The 13,694-nt window shown below is 43.2% G+C and overlaps 1 protein-coding gene across 1 annotated transcript in view; it reads right to left on the bottom strand.

Moving 5' to 3' along the window:
- Window positions 1–13,694, bottom strand: part of LOXHD1 (lipoxygenase homology domains 1) — a 557,082-nt gene that overhangs the window by 130,146 nt on the left and 413,242 nt on the right. Inside the window, exons 35-36 of the mRNA XM_029580624.1 lie at window positions 6,673–6,827; window positions 3,269–3,478 (exon numbers count right to left, since the gene is read on the bottom strand). Coding sequence (XP_029436484.1) covers window positions 3,269–3,478; window positions 6,673–6,827 — 365 coding nt within the window. The remainder of the gene's footprint in view (window positions 1–3,268; window positions 3,479–6,672; window positions 6,828–13,694) is intronic.

Here is a 13,694-nt window from a genome sequence, read left to right as displayed (position 1 = left end):
CTGTGCACTTTCTTCTCAGGAGGTGCAGGACTTGTGTTCAATGTGCCTGGAGCTGCAGGAGAGGGCTTGTTTTGTTTCTTATACTTACAAACCACCCCATTCTGAGAACTCAAGGCTCCAAGCACAAGTAGTGCTTGGAGAAAAGCCATAGGATCTGCCACGTAGCATTTGCAAAGAAACACTTAGGGGACATGGCACACATTTGGGAGAAGGTTTTGTGATCTGTTGAGACCAAAGTGGAACGTTTTGGTCTCAGTGCTAAGCAATATGTATGAAATAAAACAAAGACAGCACATTACCCAGCTAACACCATTCCTATAGTAAAGCATAACATAAGAACATAAGATTTGCCATGCTGGGTAAGAACGAGGGTCCATCACGCTCAGTATCTTATTTCCAGCAGTAGCCAAACCAGGTCACAGGTACCTGGCAGGATCCCAAACAGTAGATAGATCTCATGTTGCTAATGTCCAGGAATAAGTAGTGGATTTCTCTAAGTCTAATGGTTTTCTCCAAGAACTAGTCCAATCCTTTTTTAAATTCAGTTACTCTAGCTGCCTCTACCACATCCTCCAGCAATAAATTCCAGAGCTTAATTGTGCGTTGAGTGAAAAATAATTTTCTGCAATTTGTTTAAAATGTGCTATTTACTAACTTCATGGAGTTTCCCTAGTTCTTGTATTATTTGAAAAAGTAAATTACCAATTCACATTTACAACTGTAAACCTATCTCACATCAAGATAAATGGATCTGCTGCACTGTTCATACGTTAAGAACATAAGAACATGCCATACTGGATCAGACCAAGGGTCAATCAAGCCCAGCATCCTGTTTCCAACAGTGGCCAATCCAGGCCATAAGAACCTGGCAAGAACCCAAAAACTAAGTTTATTTCATGTTACTGTTGCTAGTAATAGCAGTGGCTATTTTCTAAGTCAACTTAATTAATAGCAGGTAATGGACTTCTCCAGGAACTTATCCAATCCTATTTTAAACACAGCTATACTAACTGAACTAACCACATTCTCTGGCAACAAATTCCAGAGTTTAATTGTCCGTTGAGTGAAAAAGAACTTTCTCCGATTAGTTTTAAATGTACCACATGCTAACTTCATGGAATGCCCCCTAGTCTTTCTATTATCCGAAAGATTAAATAACCAATTCACATCTACCCGTGCTAGACCCCTCATGATTTTAAACACCTCTATCATATCCCCCCTCAGCCGTCTCTTCTCCAAGCTGAAAAGTCCTAACCTCTTTAGTCTTTCCTCATAGGGGAGCTGTTCCATTCCCCTTATCATTTTGGTCACCTTTTCTGTACTTTCTCCATCCCAATTATATCTTTTTTGAGATGCGGCAACCAGAATTGTACACAGTATTCAAGGTGCGGTCTCACCATGGAGCAATACAGAGGCATTATGACATTTTCAATTTTATTCACCATTCCCTTCCTAATAATTCCCAACATTCTGTTTGCTTTTTTGACTGCCGCAGCACACTGAACCGACGATTTCAATGTGTTATCCACTATGACGCCTAGATCTCTTTCTTGGGTTGTAGCACGTAATATGGAGCCTAACATTTTGTAACTATAGCATGGGTTATTTTTCCCTATATGCATCACCTTGCAGTTATCCACATTAAATTTTGTATGCCATTTTGATGCCCAATTTTCCAGTCTGTTTAAAAGAACAACTCTGATTCTACTTTTCCTTATTATTCTTTAATGTAAATCATATACTAGACAAGTCTCACAAGGTCTTCCTGCAATTTATCAAAATTTGCTTGTGATTTAACTACTCTGAACAATTTTGTGTCATCTGCAAATTTGATTATCTCACTCGTCGTATTTCTTTCCAGATCATTTATAAATATATTGAAAAGTAAGGGTCCCAATACAGATCCCTGAGGCACTCCACTGCCCACTCCCTTCCACTGAGAAAAAAATTGTCCATTTAATCCTACTCTCTGTTTCCTATCTTTTAGCCAGTTTGTAATCCATGAAAGGACATTGCCACTTATACCATGACTTTTTGCTTTTCCTAGAAGCCTCCCATGAGGAACTTTGTCAAATGCCTTCTGAAAATCCAAGTACACTAAATCTACTGGTTCACCTTTATCCACATGTTTATTAACTCCTTCAAAAAAATGAAGCAGATTTGTGAGGCAAGACTTGCCCTGGGTAAAGCCATGCTGACTTTGTTCCATTAAACCATGTCTTTCTATATGTTCTGTGATTTTGATGCTTAGAACACTTTCCACTACTTTTCCTGGCACTGAAGCCAGGCTAACCAGTCTGTAGTTTCCCGGATCGCCCCTGGAGCCCTTTTTAAATATCGGGGTTACATTTGCTAGTCTTTGCTAAATTAAAGTATGATATACAATTTTTAGTATATTCTAGCATGACTCAGTGCTGGAAAATTGGAAATGTTCCCTGCTCATCATAGATGATTAATTCATTCATCCCCTGCAGAAATTCACAGATGTATTTCATGTGCAGGTTTCATCTGAGTATTTACCATAGTTGCCAGGTTTTCACAATGTGGGCCAGATTTTCAAAGGGGTATGCACGTAAGGTACGCGCGTAGTCCCCCGAAAACCTGCCCGAAGTTTCCCCTGCGCGTGCCGAGCCTATGTTGAGTAGGCTCGGCGGCGCGTGCAAGCCCCGGGACGCGGGTAAGTCCCGTGGCTTTCCTGGGGGGGGGGGGGTGGCGCGGTGGTGCGTCATTTGGAGCGGGGCCGCGGGCGTAGTTCTGGCCCGGGGGCATTTCTGGGGCATGGCCGAGGCTTCCGAAATGGCTCCCGGGCCTGGGAATTGGATGCCGGTGGCCGGCCCGGTGCGCGCAAGTTACGCCTGCCTCAGGTAGGCATAACTTGTGCAACAACGGTAGGGGGTTTAGGTAGGGCTGGGGGGGTGGGTTAGGTAGGGGAAGGTGCGGGGGTGGGGGGGTGGGGTGGAAAGAATGTTCCCTCCGAGGCAGGCTGTGCGGCTCGGTGTGGGCAGGATGCCGATTTTGCACAGCCTTGCTCGCGCTGATCCCGGATTTTAACAGATACGCGCAGCTATGCACGTATCTATTAAAATCCCGTGTACTCTTGTTTGCGCCTGGTACGCGAACAAAAGTACACATGTGCACAAATTTGTAAAATCTACACCTATGTGAATATGGTAACATTTTTCACCTTAAAAAGCCAACTCATTTCTACTCCATTGTGAAAGGGGAAGAAGAAGAGAACATTTTTGCAGACCATCCATTTGTCTAGTACCTGCACATAGAGTATGCGTTCAATCCTCTTGTCTTCCTTTTTTTTGGAAAGCCAGCGCTCACACAGGAACAGGTAGGTCTCTTCTGTGTCCTCATTCAGGATTTCCACTTTTTCTAGGTACCAGTCAGCATTAATCATGGTGTTATCATGCCGAATTCTGATTCTGAAGACGGTGCCGAGGTCCACGGCTTCTATAGTGAACCTATCTACCTACAGAATAAAGAGGTTCATAGTGAGGTTTGCCATTAATATCTGTTGCTATACAGTAAATGATTCCAGATTTGCAGGACCACCTGTTCAATTAATTCAGTAGCCACATAGAATTGTTTGCTGATAGCAGATTTTTAAAAATTAAGGGCCTGCTATGCTAAGATGTAAAAATTCAACAAGTTATCCATCTAAATGGCAACTTTTTACATATGGGCCACTTATCCATCTAAATTACAGCTGGATAAGACATGTAGCACAAAAAGCATCATCATTAAATTCACAAAAGTATGGTACATTATCAATCACAGGGGGGCTACTGCATATCCATAAATGTCTGAGAAAATAACCAGCTCTTAACAGGCTCCCTAAATAAATGTTCTTCAGCAGTCCTAAAGTTATCTGGCTAAGGCCTGGATTTATCAAAATGCACTAAATATCACCTGTGATAGAAAAAGGGGCATGTTTTATGGTAATAGGCAGTTTATTGCAATAATACCTACGTGAAGAGCTAAGTTATGATAACTTTGAGATAAGTGCCAGAATGTGGTATTTTTTTACATACAACCACTGGGAGAGAGAGAGAGAGAGAGAGAGAGAGAGAGAGAGAGAGAGAGAGAGAGAGAACCTAGCCATGATGCTCTCACACTTGATAGGTATTTATATCTCTATGGGAGGCCCACTTGGTACACAACAGGTGATACAGCCATAACACAAGGTACAGCGTAACACTCCTGAAAAAGTTGTAGCTAAAATCAGTGTTAAAGCCATGCAATAGGCTTCACAAACCCAGCCCACTCCTCCTCTTTTTCGGATTTCCATCGCACTATACGATATGGTGCTATCGCATGCGTTAAGGGCTTATCGCATCCATTAACTGTGCTTTTCGCATGCGAAAACGCCTTAAAGCATTTTGATAAATGAGGAGGTAAGTTAGCCAGCTAAGGAAGTCATTTATCAAAATGCGGTAAGGCGTTTTCACATGCGTTAAGGGCTTATCGCATGCGAAAAGCCCCATTAACGCATGCAAACACATCTGTAACAGCACCATATCGAATGGTGCGATACAAATTTGAAAAAGAGGAGGAGTTAGGGGAAGGCTGGGTTAGCCAGTCTGCAAAGTGCTATTGTATAGACTTAGGGGCGGATTTTAAAAGCCCTGCTCGCGTAAATCCGCCCGCATTTACGCGAGCAGGGCCTTGCGCGCCGGCGCGCCTATTTTCCATAGGCCTGCCGGCGCGCGCAGAGCCCCGGGACTCGCGTAAGTCCCGGGGTTTTTTGTCGGGGGCGTGTCGGGGCGGGGCCGACCAACGCGGCGTTTTGGGGGCGGGACATGGCGTTTCGGGGGCGGGTCTGGGGCGTGGTTTCGGCCCGGGGTGGTCCGGGGGCGTGGCCGTGCCCTCCGGAACCACCCCCGGGTTGCGTCTCGGCGCTCCAGCGGCCCGCTGGCGCGCAGGGATTTACTTCTCCCTCCGGGAGGCGTAAATCCCCGGACAAAGGTAGGGGGGGGTTTAGATAGGGCCGGGGGGGTGGGTTAGGTAGAGGAAGGGAGGGGAAGGTGAGGGGAGGGCGAAAGAGAGTTCCCTCCGAGGCCGCTCCGATTTCGGAGCGGCCTCGGAGGGAACGGAGGCAGGCTGCGCGGCTCGGTGCACGCCGGCTGCCCAAAATCAGCAGCCTTGCACGCGCCGATCCTGGATTTTAGCAGATACGCGCGGCTACGCGCGTATCTACTAAAATCCAGCGTACCTTTGTTTGCGCCTGGAGCGTGAACAAAAGTACGCGAACGCGCTGTTTTTAAAAACCTACCCCTGGATGTTGATTTTAACTACACCTTTTTTATTAGTGTTAAGGTTCTATTGCATTGTCTACTGAAAGGCCTATTTTAGTAGATGAGAAAGAGAGAGAGAGCGAAAGACACTAACCTGTTATTAGTTCCCCTCCTCCACCCTTAGCTTATTCTTCCCTGTCCCTCCCTTCCAACCCCCCTTCTATCCCTTTCACTGACATCAATGGTCTGGTAGCTACCAGCCCACCTGTACATATAATGTCTATTGTTATTATTTTTTTTTTCAAATATCCACCTGTACATATATTGCTTATTGTTAATTTATATTTCTAATGTTCCTATAAAATCTCTCTTTCTCTATCCTTCCTACTGCTGTCCTCTCTCCTCCTTCATTGCTGCTCCCCCTTCCCCTTCCCTGTTTATTGTATTTCACTCTCTTGTTAATTTGTTACAATGTAAACCGGCATGATGTTCCGACGTATGTCGGTATATAAAAATCAACAAATAAATAAAATAAATAAATAATGTCTTTTCCCTAGATAGGTATTTGTATCCCTATGGTAGGCCCACCTAGTAATCGAAGTGAGGTTTAGGTATTAGTATAGGGGGTTAGGGGCCACTTTGACATTCAACTTGAGACGTACGAACAGAACAGTGGTCTCTTGTGAAGATTTGATGGCCTTCGGAGTTACCCAAGTAGAGAGTCCATCAAGCTAGGTTGAGAGAACATTGGCCACATCTCATCTTTGGGTGAGTTTCCTCACTCCGAAGGCCATTAAATCTTCACAAGAGACCACTGTTCTGTTCGTACGTCTCACATTGAATGTCAAAGTAGCCCCTAACCCCCTACACTAATACCTAAACCTCACCTCGAGTTACTAGGGGGGCCTTCCATAGGGATACAAATACCTATCTAGGGAGCAGGCATCATTGTTAGTCTCTCTCTCTCTCTCTCTCCCTCTCCCCGCAATGGCGGTTGAATGCAGGAAAGGTTATCACAATTTGTGCTAACTTAGCTCTTCACATAAGTAATTAGCATAACTCCCCCCCCCCTTTTGCTATCACGTGCAATACTTATCACATTTTGATAAATCTAGGCCTAATGCTAAAAATCTGCATTTTTCTGGCTATATTAGCTGGAGAATTGGCTCTGTCCTGCTTTGTCCCTGCCCCACCCGTCCCTGAACTAGCCAGATAACTTTTTAACCAGATAAAGTTATTCGGCTAACTTGGGGCCAGTCACTGTAGCAAGATTTTAAAATCCTGCCATTTGTCCAGCTAAGTCTGAACTCAGCCTGACCAATGGCACTGAATATGGTCCTCTTAGCATCTCCAGGATAAAAAGAAAACATTTTAGCATGAAGTTTAGTTAAGAAGTATAATTCACAATGATGCATGTGGCTACTAGTACCTGCGCCCGTTCAAACTTGTTGGAATTTGATTCTGATTTGCTGAGTTTTCTCTCTCCTGTGTCACCCAAGTCTCCGTATATGGTGAGGAAAACATTTGCATCAGTTCCGGCTCCGTAGATGTCTCCAGTGAACACAGATATCTTGTATGTATGTGCTGTGAGGAATAAAAACATAGGGTTCACACAGCAGGGATATGGGGTGAGAAGCTTTGCCTTGTCTTAGGCAAGTGAAGAGCCTATGTGCGATCTCTATGACTTGATAGCTGGAAATATGAACCACAAAATCACACTCTGGTTTACTGTCATACTCCCTGCAAACTGCAACTCTGTACAACGTATGTAGGTGATGCAGGCATACCTTCAAAACACAGCAATCAATTTTTAAAAACTTTAACCAGCTAGCTTAGGGAGTGAACTGGTTAAACCGCTGCTTTTAAACCAAACGACTAAATTCAATCACCAGAATTCACATGGAAACCATATTTTGCAGGGTAAAAAGGGGGCATTATGACATCACCAGACGGCGCTGATTTTCGATGCTAACTAGCTAAGTTCAGGTAGGCAACCAGAGCTGCGCAAACAGCAGGACTAAATCTAATCAGCCAATAATTTTGATTGGTTAAATTTAAGCAAATTTTGGCTGAAAAGGTACAAAATAGCCGGTTATTTTGTAGCCGAATCTACCCGGTTCTGCTTTTTGAAAATTGACTTCATGGTTAGGAAGATGAAGCATTTGAAATGGTATTCATTCCTTGCAATCAACTCTCATTTATCTAGTCCTAATTTGATAGTTCGTGCAGGAAACTTGGCTTGATTTCAATTTTCAATTTTATTTATTTTACCCTCTGAAGATGTTTGGATAAAACACAATAAAAGGTACATAATGTAACCTGCTTTTTTTTTGTTGACTGCATGCCACTTTGCGAAGTAATTTTACTGGAAAAGTGGTTTATAAATCAATAAAATAAATTACATTAAATATTATCATTGCAGGGCATCCTGACATCAGCCAGTAATGCTACTTTGGTCACTGGAGGTGGAATATGGAATGAAACTCAATTATGTACATTTTCTTTTGATGCTCACATAAAACAAGTTTTGGATAACCACACAGCTCTCCTAGGGTCCCTTTGTTTCTACCCAGATCTTAGTCCTGCGAATAGTGCCTTGATTAAAGTCAATGCATCGCTTCATCTTAGAGCTGAATGTCTCGAAAATGCAGTTAGATAGAAAAACTTGCGTTCTGTGAGTTTTCCAAAGAGCGGAATGATATTACTTTATGAGATGGCTAAGAGATGTTTTGTGGAGGTTTTAAAAATTCTGCCTCAGAATGTATCACCTATGTGTACCGTGTACAATATTCCTGCTCAGAAGCGTTCCTCCGCTAGAGGTGATGGGCCGGATTTATTAGTTTCCTCAGACATCGTAGACGTCTTAGAAACTTGGACAGAAATTGTTTCAACCAGGGGACCTTTCGATTGCCAGGGACCTTGCAGTGAGGCTTTTCTTTAAGAATGGATCTCTTCCTTTTTGTGGAGGTAAAGTTAATGTATTCTCTGACCTTTGCAAACACACACAATTTCAGAGGAAATCTTTTCTTCAGTTTAAAGCCCGAGTTTAGGGCTTAGGGGCTTCTTTCATTTTAAAGTTTCCATGCAAGTGTGTGGTGGTTTTCCAAGGTAATAAATGTGTTTGTTCTATGATGTCATGGAATTGTAGAGATTTTTGGATGATAAGGCTAGGCATAGTAATTCTTAGGGTGTAAATGAGTTTGTAGGTTGACGAATCCCGATAATATATATATTTCAAATTTTGCTCTACTATTGTTATCTGAACCTCCATTTGGGACTTGAGGTTATCTTGTGATTATATCTTTGTTATTGGGTTTTTTAAAAAAAAAACCTCTTTTTAAATCTTGGGAACAAGTTAGTATTTCTTGTACTGCAATGTATGTGATTGTTGCAGTTATAAAAATTCTATAAATAAATCTTAATTAAAAAAAAAAAAAAAGAATGATACTCTTCACTACAGTCCTTAACCCTATGGCACAATAATTATTACCATTATCTTATATAGTTCTGGAATTCTAATGGGTTAAGCTTATTTTGAAGGATACCTTTATGAGGAAATATTCCCCATTTCCAAAATAGTTTAGCGCAGCAGAGTAAAAACCATCTTCCGGGAAATATATCATTTCAGGATATACACATCTTTACAGTTTAGTGAACCTTTCTTAAAGGAAAAACGGCATTTGTGACAAAGTCTGCATTGGACTTCTGGAAATCTGAAGCAGATCTTAAATCTTCAATTTATGCGTCTGTGTAGATTTTCTGTCAAACAATTTTTTAAATAAAAGATAACCAAAATAAAACAAAACAAAGCAAAAATGTAAAGTCTAGGCCCCGCCATGACCGTAAAAACAAAAAAAACCTTCCCAGGACCTCTCCCCATCTTTTCCAGTCCCCTGGGCCTTCCCTTTGAGCCTTGAACCCCATCTGTGGGGTCTTCAAGGTGCAAGAGTGATCCCCATTTTGTTGTGTAGAAATCCCTTGGATCTTTACTCAGGACAGGTGTAGGATAAACCACTTTTGTTTTGGGAGGAAACATAACAACTGTAGTGTGGGTTTAGAGCTCCCCCATGTGGAAGAGAGTATTTGGTGAGTTCCTCTGGCATATAAAGCCAGACCACCATCTTAGGGGGTGGATTTAAGTTTTTTTTTATCCAGAGGCAGCAGGTCTTGGCTATCCGCTACTATTTTCTGTTTGACTCTTAACTTCTCCATGGAGTCTTTTATATTTTTATAATGATTTAATTGAATGCTGAGTACTCATTAGCTAGGGACTTAATTAATAGGGGTGTGCATTCATTGGAAACAAAATAAGAAATAACATTAGGTTTTCCAATTGAAAAGATTAAAAATCCAACAAAATTTAGCTGGTTTTCAAGACTCTGGAATTGCACCTGGGCATAAGCCATGGCCCCTGGTTTGAGCTGAGGCCTATATCTAGGTGAGACCCCAGCCTTGGGCCTAGGGCTCAGGCCCAAAGCAGGGGCCGCGGCATCCCCACGAGCATGAAACTGGCCCCTCAGCCTGGGCCTAGCGCCAAGGCTGGGGTCTCACCAGATATAGGTCTAAGCTCAAACCAGGGCCATGTCCTATGCCCAGGTTCAATTCCAGAGTCTTGGCCAAGCAATGGGCCTGATACTGGGCCTCAGCTGGGTCCCGAGCAAAGGCCCAGGCCAGGAAAATGTTTGCCAGAGTCGGGATACTTCCTGTCCCCACTTAGCATGACATTTGTATTTCCAACGCCGTGGCCCTGAGGCCTAGACTCTGGCCCAATGCAAAGGCCTAGGGTTGCACTCAACACCAGGGCTTGGGCCAGAAGTCCACTCCTGTCTCTGGGGGTCACCAAAGTCAGGGCCCAGCTCAGAGGCCAGATCTTGATGCCAGGGCCTTGTCATATGCCCAAAGCTCAGGCCCAGGCCTGGGCCATGAAAGTCCTCTTTTTTTTCTTGTCTTCTTAAAAAGACATCGTCTGCTGAGGACATGCCAGAGTAATTTAACTCTGGTGTCTTCCTCCTCAGGGAGGGCATCATTTGGATGTATGGCACTGTGAATAAACAATCAAAAACAGAAAGTCCTAGCACAATGCAAACGACACAATATTATACAAAGAAAACGCTGCATACAGATTCTTAATGTTTTTGAATCAAAAACTTTACTACAGAGAACACCTCAAACAATTTATGATAAGGACTATCATACCACTCCCTGGGTTCTGAATTTCAAATTTCATTCAGTTATTCTCACTGCTGAAGGTCACATATAATCTTTGGTCCTATGATGGAGATTTCTTTTGAATAATTTTTTTAGATTTTTTAAATGCTTATGAAAAATATATATACTCCCCCTTGATATATATTGTATGAGCCTAACATGATATCACATTTTGAAAAACTGCTTCAGGGGCTCTCCATTCTATATTTACTGATAAGGAATTTTTCATTCTCGCAACATGTGCGCAATCTGGGCGTCTCTTTGGACAACCAAATCAATCTAAAAAGATTCATCAATTCTACCCTAAAAGACGGCTTCTTCAAACTCCACACTCTAAAAAAACTGAAACCTCTACTACACTTCAATGATTTTCATACAGTGCTGCAATCCATTATACTATCGAAACTTGATTACTGCAATGTCATCCTGCTAGGCCTTCCTAAAAATACCATACAACCCCTCCAAATGCTCCAAAACGTGGCCGCCCACATTCTCACCAACAACCACAAAAACAACCACATTACCCCTGTACTCAAAGAGTTGCACTGGTTCCCTATCTCATCCCGGATCCTCTACAAGACCCTTACACTCATCCATAAATCCCTGCACAATCGAAGCATGCTCTGGTTCAATGACTCTCTATTATTTCGTACCTCTACAAAACCCACCAGAAACCAATACTTGGCAATCCTACACACTCCATCACCTAAACTTACCAATCTCTCCTCCACTAAAGGCTGTGCTCTCTCCATTGCAGGCCCTACAATATGGAATACTATGCCCACTAACTTACGCCAAGAGATCTGCCTGAAGAAATTTAAGCAAAACCTAAAGACCTGGCTTTTCAAACAGGCTTATATTTGAACTGCTACTCTCACAAAGCACCTAGAAGTTCCCTACGTCACCCCACTCCCCATCTCTGTCCTTGCAGTACTTTCCACCGATGCTGATCGTTAAGACAGCCCTAACCAATAATACACTATTCCTCTACGCTTCCCCCAGCTGATATATATCAGCCTTCACAGCTTTTTGACTGTAAAGATTATGCTACACCATACTATGCTACTCTGTATAAATAATTAGTCCCTGACTTTGTGATAGGTTGTGATCCCTCCCTAATATACATACTAGATGTAAAGCCCATGTAATGACTATGCTACACTGTAATACGCTACGCTGTATAAATATTTAGACCCTGTTTTTGTGATAGGTTGTTATCCCTCCCTCATATATACACTAGATGTAAAACCTGCGTTCATTCCCCTGTTCCCCCATTCTATCTTAATTTTAACCTGTTGCTAAATTATAGTTGTTCATAATGCAGTTCCTAGTTCTAAGCTGTTCTTCACTCAGTTCATAGTTCTCTGTAAAGCCCGTTTGCTATATTTAGTTTTATGTAAACCGATATGATGTTCCCCTACTAATGTCGGTATATAAAAATTTACAAATAAATAAATAAATAAACATGCGGATAATCCACTTTGAGTCCAATATAAGGTTTCTCTGAAACAAATAAACACAAGAATTAAAATTTGTTACAAATGGAAACAATACCCATTAAGCTAACAAATGTTTACTAGACGCCGGGAATCCTCAAGCACGTCAACCATCTTGGAAGGAGCATCTTCACCATGACCATTTTATGCACACTCAACACGTGATTAAACGTAACAATCAATGTGAGTCAATGCCGGCAGTGTCACATGAACACAGACCACTCATTTTTTATGTTTAAGCCAAGTAGAATGATGGTCTTTAGACGATAGATCCATTTCTGTTCCTGCTGTAAAAGTTTTTAGCTCTATCACCCCCCCCCCCCCCAATATGCTGATATAGTTTCCAAAATAGCCCATTTAATATCTTTGAAATCATGCTTAAATGCCAAAAAATGAGAAACTAGTGGGGCTTCCATTTTTTCAATCTTTAAGCTGCTTTTATGTTCAATAAGGTGGATCCTAATCATATGTTTTGTCATGCCCACATAGCTTAATCTGCCGAGCAAATGATTATGGGGCGGATTTTCAGAGCCCTGCTCGCCTAAATCCGCCTAAATCCGGGCGGATTTAGGCGAGCAGGGCCCTGCGCGCTGGTGGGCCTATGTTCAATAGGCCCACCGGCGCGCGCAGACCCCGGGACTCGCGTAAGTCCCGGGGTTTTCCGAGGGGGGCGTGTCGGGGGTGTGTCGAGGGGGTGGGCCCGATCCGCGCAGCGTTTTCGGGCGGGCTGTAGCATTTCGGGGGCGGGCCCAGGGGCGTGGTTACGGCTCAGGGCGGTCCGGGGGCGTGGCCGCGCCCTCCGGACACGCCCCCAGGTTGCGTCCCGGCGCGCTAGCGACCCGCTGGCGCGCGGGGATTTAAGTCTCCCTCCGGGAGGCATAAATCCCCCGACAAAGGTAAGGGGGGGGTTTAGACAGGGCCGGGCGGGTGGGTTAGGTAGAGGAAGGGAGGGGAAGGTGAGGGGGAGGGCGTTAGAGAATTCCCTCCGAGGCCGCTCTGATTTTGGAGCGGCCTCGGAGGGAACGGAGGTAGGCTGCGCGGCTTGGCGCGCGCCGGCTATACGGAATCGATAGCCTTGCGCGCGCCGATCCCGGATTTGATCTTTAATACGCTGCAACTGTCTAACAAATGTTAAAAAATCAATTTGAAACTGAAATGGATCTTGTCTCTGGGTAGGGACATAATTTAATCCCTTATTCAACACTCTCTCCTCATCATCAGATAGAGGGCACCCAGAGCTGTTAATTACCATTGAAGAGAGGGTTGGTAGCACTAACCTGATTTTGTGTTATGTTGGAAGATGCACTGGTGGAAATTGTGACCACATTCTGGGTCTCTCCCATTCCATTGGATGATAATTCCAAGAACCCCAGCATCTGCCTCGGCTGCCTTGGCCTCTGTGTTGATTTTGTCAGGGATAATCCCCTGACAGGATTTCTTTGTTGCTAGTTGAAGAACTGTCAGAAAAGCTAAAGGTGACATGCTTTTTATACTGTGCTGATTATGATCTTTGTTGAGCTTCATTTCTTCTAAATTTGTTAATTTGGCTAACTTTAATTTAAACATTTGTCAATGTGTCTCTTTTGCAAAGTTCCCTTCTGATTCAAATGATGCATTGCCAGTGAAGGCAAATCTAGTTGGTGCCCCCCTTCGCCGAGTGACACCACTATTCATAACTTTCAAGAATTGGTTTTATGTGATATTAGTGAAATGACTGATCCATATGGATTTACGTTGAACACGTAAA

The sequence above is a fragment of the Rhinatrema bivittatum genome, chromosome 1, assembly GCF_901001135.1.
Source record: "Rhinatrema bivittatum chromosome 1, aRhiBiv1.1, whole genome shotgun sequence".
NCBI classification, from domain to species: Eukaryota; Metazoa; Chordata; class Amphibia; order Gymnophiona; family Rhinatrematidae; genus Rhinatrema; species Rhinatrema bivittatum.
Note: the sequence above shows the minus strand (reverse complement) of the source record. Positions and strands in the feature narration are given on the sequence as shown.